The sequence below is a fragment of the Gastrolobium bilobum genome, unplaced genomic scaffold (assembly GCF_033153095.1).
Source record: "Gastrolobium bilobum isolate Gb01-03AN ecotype WA unplaced genomic scaffold, APGP_CSIRO_Gbil_v1 utg6105, whole genome shotgun sequence".
Lineage (NCBI taxonomy): Eukaryota > Viridiplantae > Streptophyta > Magnoliopsida > Fabales > Fabaceae > Gastrolobium > Gastrolobium bilobum.
In genome coordinates, this window is record NW_026899702.1 from 828,348 (window position 1) to 836,394 (window position 8,047).

Sequence of the window (8,047 nt, forward strand, 5' to 3'; positions counted from 1 at the left end):
GTACCCGTTCTGAATCGGATTAGTTGTGAAGCAATGAACCGATTGTAATATTTTCAAAAAAATAAATATATAAAAATTAAAAGAGGGGAAAATTTTGTTTTTGTGGGTTTGAAATTTACATCAACTTTATCTTAAATTTGTACGCTATATAAGAAGTGGGTATTTTTATTGGGGAAGGATATTGTAACAACCAATTTGTGTTACTACCATGTTACTACTAATCAATCTCACCGTTAAATCGATTATGTTAATCTAACGGTTATATTTATTTTCATCTTTGTATGGTTATGATTCTCCATATTTGAAGTGAAAGCAATAAATATAGGAAATCATAACCATACAAAGGTGTAAATAAATATAAAGTATTAAATTTGAAAAATCATGACCATACAAAGATGAAAATAAATATAATCGTTGGATCAACATAATCGATCTAACGGTGAGATTAATTGATAGTAACTTGGTAGTGACTCAACTTGGTTGTTACAATATCCTTCCTCATTTTTATTAGAGTTTTTAAAATTAATTTTGAATGAATTTGATTTTACAAATTCAACTTTTTTAAACATGAACTTTGAATAAAACAATTTATGTTTAATTTTTTTTTATCTTAAAAGGTAGATTTTTAGTTGAATTTGTAATGAAATTTTTAACAGAACAAAAAAGTTACATTTTTTTTCATTTCTAGTCTAACAGAAATTTAGGGATAAAAGCAATTTTGATAAAAAAAAACAACTAATATAAATTTTTTCTTTAATAGCTCTAGGATAGATATAAGTGGTGATGGATGTCATATTTTGATATAAGAACAACATGAGATAGTTATCTCATGTAAAATGAGATAATGATTTCCCTTTAACAATACAATAACTTAGAAAAAATAGAAGCCGTATATTTCCAAACTTTTTTAGTTATAAAATTACAAATTACACTATATATTACGGGTAATATATAGTGTATAGTTTGTAAACAAAAAACTTGTAAATATAACTTATCTTACAAAAATTTGTAGAAATTATAGGTTTGTAAAAAGTAGACATAAAGCTCACACACTTATATTTACATGTGTCTAAAAAATTAAATTAGAGAAAACTTATGATGAGAAAGAAAAATTGGAATGTTTGATTTGTATGCATTGATGTGCGTGTTTTAGGGTATTAATTGAAATTTTATAGTTTCCCAAATTAACAATTTAAGAGGAAAGAAAAAAAGGAATAAATTAAAATGAGGAGTATAGAAAATTATAATATTTAAAATATGGTCTAAATTAAGGATTATTAAATAATTTTAAAACAAGTTCACATGATATGGAAATGGATTATCTTATATTTTATTTAACATGACATGATCTTGTGGAGGAATTATAACCTTAAAAGGTAAATCAAGGATGATAATTTTGTAACTATCTATTCCAATATTTTCTCTCTCTTCCCTTTATTATTATTATTATTCACTTTTCTAATTGTGAGTAAACTAACATGCCATTTAGCAATGATAATTTTTTTTCCAATTTGCATAGTAAATTTAATTTCTTATATGTCTTTTGTCTTTATATATACATATATATATATATATATATATATATATATATATATATATATGGCATATCGTTTCTCAAGTTATTTGAGATAACTTTATCTCCGGCTATTAAATCATAACCGTACAAAGATGGATCAATGGTGATAAGGGAAGAGAGAGAAAAAGAAAATCACAATCATTCAAATGTGAATCAATTAATATAAATAAATAAATAAAATTAAACAACGTAATTTTGGGTGGACAAAGATAAATATATCTCAAGCTGCTTGAGAAATATTTTTCTTATATATATATGAGTTCGGTTTTTTTGCAGTCAATATAGATAAGTTATCTACATTGAGTCTAAAACGACATCGTTAAGGATGAAAATCAATGAATTTTTGTAATTATAATTTATTTCAGGGTTATAATAATCTTTTTTATTATAATTTTTTAATTTTTCAACTCAAAATGACAACGTTTTGGAAGTGAATGTAGATAACTTATCTACATTTATTGTAGAAACATTAAAACATATATATATATATATATATATATATATATATATATATATATATATATATATTTGAGGGATATTTTGATCCACTCATTATCTCAATCGTTGATTTTCATCCATATAATACTTATAATTTATTTCAAATTAATAATTAAATAATTTATATAACTTAATAAACTATAACCATTATATACATTGGAGTCAAAAAATCCCTTCCTATATATATACATCGACGGACCTGTTTACGTGCAAGTGTGTGCAAGTGCACACACAAATATTTTGAAAATAAATAAATAAATATATTTTAGGTCATCAACAAAAATTATGGGACCCAGATTAATCTCTTAAAAAAGTCATCTCGTGATTTCTCTAAATTTCAAAATAGACCCATGTTAGTCCTTTTGAGGGACTCATGTGGGTCTTTTTGAATTTCAAAGGGACCATGATTTTGATTATCTGGATCTATTTTTGAATTCTGATGGGCCACGAGTCGATTTTTTTCTAAGAGATTAAATTAGAGCTCATAATTTTTGTTGAGAATCCAAAATGTTCTATTGTAATAGTTTGATTGACTATTGATTATTTTTGTGTGTGTTAAGTTAAAGTTTTCTTTTCTTTTTTTGTTTATATTCTTTTGTATTTTAATATATATATAAAAAAATCCCTTTATTCTTTTATTCTAAGTGTGCAGACATAAATAAAATTTTCTAAGTTCGCTATTATATATATACATATATATTATTGAATTCTATAGAACTTTCTTTGCCAAACAAGATACAACTTATTTATATTACTAATATATGTAGTTGTGGTTATAATCTGTAATGTAAAAAAATGTATATTTTTGGCGCAATCCGAAGTGGGATTATGCTTATGCATGTAAGAATTTGAGAATGCAACAGGACACACCTCTAAAATGTATTCCCAATATTCCCGTTTGGCAGAAAGCTACCTGTAATTTGCTTCGCTTCTCACGTAATGATATTCTTCAGTTTTAGCTTCATTCTCTCTTTGACCCCTAAATTAGGAGGCGTTTAGTAGAGCTAAAAAAAAAATTATTCGGAAATTACAACTTTTATAAATACGGTGGGAAATTGACTTTTTCGTGTATATTATTTAAAAATTGTTTGATATGCCAAAATATCTTCGAAAATATTGGATCAATTTTCTTGATATTATGTTTGATTGATTGAAAATATTATTAGAAATGTTTTAAATTTTTCATTTTCCTGGGAATCTAATAATATCACTCAGAGGATTGTATTGTTGGATGATATTCATGGTTAAATTTTGCTCATAAAACAAAATCTGGAAAAAATTATATTGTCCGAAAAATTTACAGAAATCTTTTATCAAACATGAGTAACTTAAATTACAACCTTCAATTTCCCATAAATCTAAACAAAAACCCTCTACCAATTCCTAATATTCCCGTTTGGGAGAAAACTATTTGTAATTTGCTTCGCTTCTCACCTAATGATATTTTTTAGTTTTAGCTTCATTCTCTCTTTGACTCCCCTCCTTTTTTTAATATTTTTTTTCTCTACATCTCTCTTACATTTCCTTCAATTTAGGGTAGATTTGCTCTGACTTTTGGGTTGGAAATATTTTTTATAGACCATAGCATCCAAAACTTGGCACTTTCTCTTATAAGACCAATCTTTTCTTTCTCTTTTTATTTATGCTATTTTCTCTTTTTTTTTTTTTTTTTTACCCTTCCGTTTGCACAAAGAACCACCCTACTATTGATGGTCACGGAGCATAAAAAATGCACTCGACTTTTGGAACCTCGCTGTCAAAATCCCATTCATAATTGGTTCATTGTCACTCGAAGATTTCGATATCAAAGGAAGACTCTCTGATATGTCAGCGCATGAGCAAGATTCAGATGGTTTTTTTTTTTTTTGTGTGTCCTCCCTCTTTCCTTTTGTTTTCTTTTGGGCCGCCAATTATTCTTATAATTTTTTTGGAAAACATTCTTATAAAATTGTTATATATATAAAAATCATTTCATACTTCAAACATAGATGGGTTATGGATAGTAACAACGCTGGCCATATTTCAAGTTTTTATCTTTGTTGAGGACGATAAAAATGGCGTTTAAAGAGTCACATCATGGTATTTTCCTTTATTTTAAAAACCCAAAAGTAGTTATGCCATGAAGAAAAACTATTAGATCTGATATTATATAAAAAGGACGTACAAATTATATATAGATATAATGTATAAAATCTTGTTCATTAAAAATATGGTAAGGACCAAAGGCAATGAAAATGTAAAGAACCGTGGGATACACCACACTAAAAGCTAGCTCAAAGGGTAAGAGTGCCCAAGACCTTATAAATTCCACATTAGTTGTTCGTACAACCAATGTGGGACTATATATCTCAACGCGCCCCCTCACACGAGAGCCCATTGAGCTTTAAGAGTAGATGATGCAACAGGCCCAGCCTACCTGTGCTAAGATATTCCACAAGAGAAAGTGGGGGGCGACAAGGTTTGAACCCGGGACACGAGGCTCTGATACCATGTTGAATATCAAGAACAAAGATTTATAAGTAATCCGTGTGTCTCAACTACACAACAGAGAGTCTATTATATAACTTAAAAGAAAGAAACCGCTATGAGTTGTTCTCCATATTTCAGAAGTTTTATGATGAAATTCTTACTCAATTTGGTATTCTTATCCGCACTTTTCGTAGTGATAATGCTCGTGAGTATCTGTCTCAACCATTTCAATTATTCATGGCTTCTCACGGCATTCTTCACCACACATCATGTGCTCACACCCCCCAACAAAACGGGGTTGCTGAAAGAAAAATCGTCATCTTATTGAAACAGCTCAGACACTCTTACTTCATAGGAATGTTCCTACCAGTTTTTGGGGTGATGTTGTTCTCACCGCATGCTATCTCATTAATCGCATGCCTTCCTTTGTCCTGGGTAACTAGGTATCGTACTCTATTTTGTTTCCTCATCAGCCTTTACATTCCTTACCCTTTCGTATTTTTTGTTCTACTTGTTTTGTCCATGAACTCGGTCCCAATCCTGACAAGTTGTATGCCAAATCCCACAAATGTGTGTTCCTCGGTTACACTCGGACACAAAAAGGTTATCGGTGTTACTCTCCGAGTCTCCGTCGCTCTTTTGTTTCGATGGATGTTACTTTCTTTGAGTCTGTGCCATTTTTTGGCTCCACCTTTGTTCCTGATGAGTCTGTTGATACTAAGTTACCTTTACTCTCCGTTCCAATTCAATATGTTCCGGCACCAGATTTCACACCACCACCGCCTACTGTCACTTCTCCATATGTCCCAGCACCAGATCTTCCTCTCCAAGTTTATCACCGTCGGTCTCATCCACCCATACCCCAAGACATTGACGAGGTTCCTATGGACTCAGATCTGCCGTCATCAACTCCTGCGGCTTCGGTCCCGCCCTCCGACATTGACCTACCCATTGCTCTCTGAAAAGGTACTCGTAATATCCGTCCTCCACGCAGGTATTCAGTAAATATGAGTTATCATCGCCTTTCTCCATCACATTTTTCTTGTCTTTCTTCTTTGTCTTCTGTATATGTTCCTAAGACTACAGGTGAGGCATTATCCCATCCCAGATGGCTACAGGCTATGATTGACGAGATGTGTGCACTTCATGGCAGTGGTACTTGGAATCTGGTTCCTCTTCCCTCTGAAAAATCTGTTGTGGGATGTAGATGGATATTTACTGTCAAGGTTGGTCCTAACGGACACGTGGATCGTCTCAAAGCACGTTTGGTGGCTAAGGGATACACACAGGTGTTTGGTGAAAATTATGGGGATACATTTTCCCCTGTTGCAAAAATGGCGTATGTTCGCCTCTTTATTACTATGGCTGCTATCTGTCACTGGCCCCTTTATCAATTGGATGTCAAAATGTTTTCCTTAATGGTGATCTTGCTGAAGAAGTTTATATGGAGCAACCTCTTGGATTTGTTGCTCATGGGGAGTCCAGTCTAGTTTGTCGACTCCGCAAATCTTTGTATGGTCTCAAACAGTCTCCACGAGCTTGGTTTGAGAGGTTTAGCACCATTTGTCCAGCAGTTTGGTATGACTCGGAGTGCGGCTGATCACTCAGTCTTTTATCGCCACTCAGACTCTAGATCCATTTATTTGGTGGTATATGTTGATGACATTGTCATTACAGGTGATGACCATCAAGGCATTACTCAGTTAAAACAACATCTCAGTCATCATTTTCAAACAAAGGATCTCGGAAGACTACGATATTTCTTGGGAATTGAAGTGGCTCAATCCAAGGAAGGTATTGTGATATCCCAGAGGAAATATGCTATGGACATTCTAGAGGAGACAACTTTGTTGAATGCTAAGCTCGTCGATACCCCCATGGATCCAAATGTCAAGCTTATGCCAAATCAGGGGGAGCTATTTTTAGATCCAGAAAGGTATACAAGATTGGTTGGGAAGCTGAACTATCTTACAATTACTCGACCAGACATCTCATTTGCAGTCAGTGTAGTAAGTCAGTTCTTGAATTCTCCTTGTGAAGATCATTGGAATACAGTGATCCACATCCTCAAGTACATCAAGAATGCTCCAGGTAAAGGTCTCTTCTATAAAAACAAAGGTCATACCAGAGTTGAGGGAAACTCAGATGCTGATTGGGCAGGTTTCCCCAGTGATAGAAGATCCACATCTAGATATTGTGTATTCCTTGGAGGTAACTTGATTTCTTGGAAAAGCAAGAAGCAAAGTGTAGTTGTCAGATCAAGTGCTGAAGCAGAATATCGCTCCATGGCCACAACCACCTGTGAACTTATCTGGTTAAAACAACTATTGAAGTAACTCAAATTTGGAGACATTGGCACAACATCTCTCATTTGCAATAATCAAGCTGCTTTACATATTGCTTCCAATCCAGTGTTTCATGAAAGGACCAAGCACGTTGAGATAGACTGTCATTTTGTTAGGGAAAAAGTCCTCTCTGGAGATATAGTCACTAATTTTGTTAACTCAACTAATCAATTAGCTGATGTTTTCACTAAGTCTTTGAGAGGGCCTAGGATAGATCACTTATGTAACATGCTTGGTGCATATGATCTATATGCTCCAGCTTGAGGGGGAATGTTGTAAATGATAGTTTAGAATAGTAGTATAGAAGTCTCACATCATGTATATCTCTTTATATTTTCTTTCTTTTAAGTTATATAATAGACTCTCCGCTGTGTAGTTGAGACACACAAATTATTTATAAATCTCTTTGTTCTTGATATTCAACAGAAAACACTGCAAGGACAGTTAGAGTTCACAACTTCATGGTCATATCACGAAGCTTCTCGAGAAAAATTGAAATGTTAATGTTGTACGTATCCACACCTATTAGGGGCAAACTTGGCTGTAGATGGGATTGCAAATACGATCGACCACCCAACAAAATGAAGAGTCATCCTCCTTGTAACACAATGTTGAAAATAGATTCTCTCATGTTTAAAGATATTATGATATGGTCATGTGAGATAATTATAATTATTCAAAGGTAAATTAACGGTTATGATTTAGTAAATATTTATTTTAATATTTTTTATCTTTTCTCCTTTAAAATCATTGATTCACCTTTGCATAGTCATGAATCATAAGTGTCCACATAACTATGTCATGTCTTTTTCAACATGAGAGGATTCACCCCACCCCCATCCCACAATGTTAGGTTAGGCTTTAAAGGTGAAAAAATTTATGTAATAATGGGTGTTATGTAGAAATCACTTGGGCGAGAAGTATGGGTACCAGGATTCGAGTGAATTTATTAAAGGTTGAAGTTTATATTTTTGTTAAAATGAAAATAAGTGTCGATGAATGTATGTTGTTTCAAATAGATTAATCTCTTGTAACTTAATTGCGTTATCTTTTTATACAGTTGAAAAAACTAACGTGCCAAGTCCATCACAATTCCGTTGCAGGCAAGCAACTTTTTTTTTTTTTGGACACAGGCAACTTTCTTATTATGGAAAGACGT

The 8,047-nt window shown here is 32.5% G+C and overlaps 1 protein-coding gene across 1 annotated transcript; it reads left to right on the forward strand.

Annotated features, from left to right (window-relative positions):
- Positions 1-5,550: 5,550 nt before the first annotated feature.
- Positions 5,551-6,033, forward strand: LOC133292721 (uncharacterized mitochondrial protein AtMg00820-like). Its single transcript, XM_061491155.1, has one exon. The coding sequence runs from the start codon at positions 5,551-5,553 to the stop codon at positions 6,031-6,033; it is 483 nt and encodes a 160-aa protein (XP_061347139.1).
- The last annotated feature ends 2,014 nt before the right edge of the window (positions 6,034-8,047 follow it).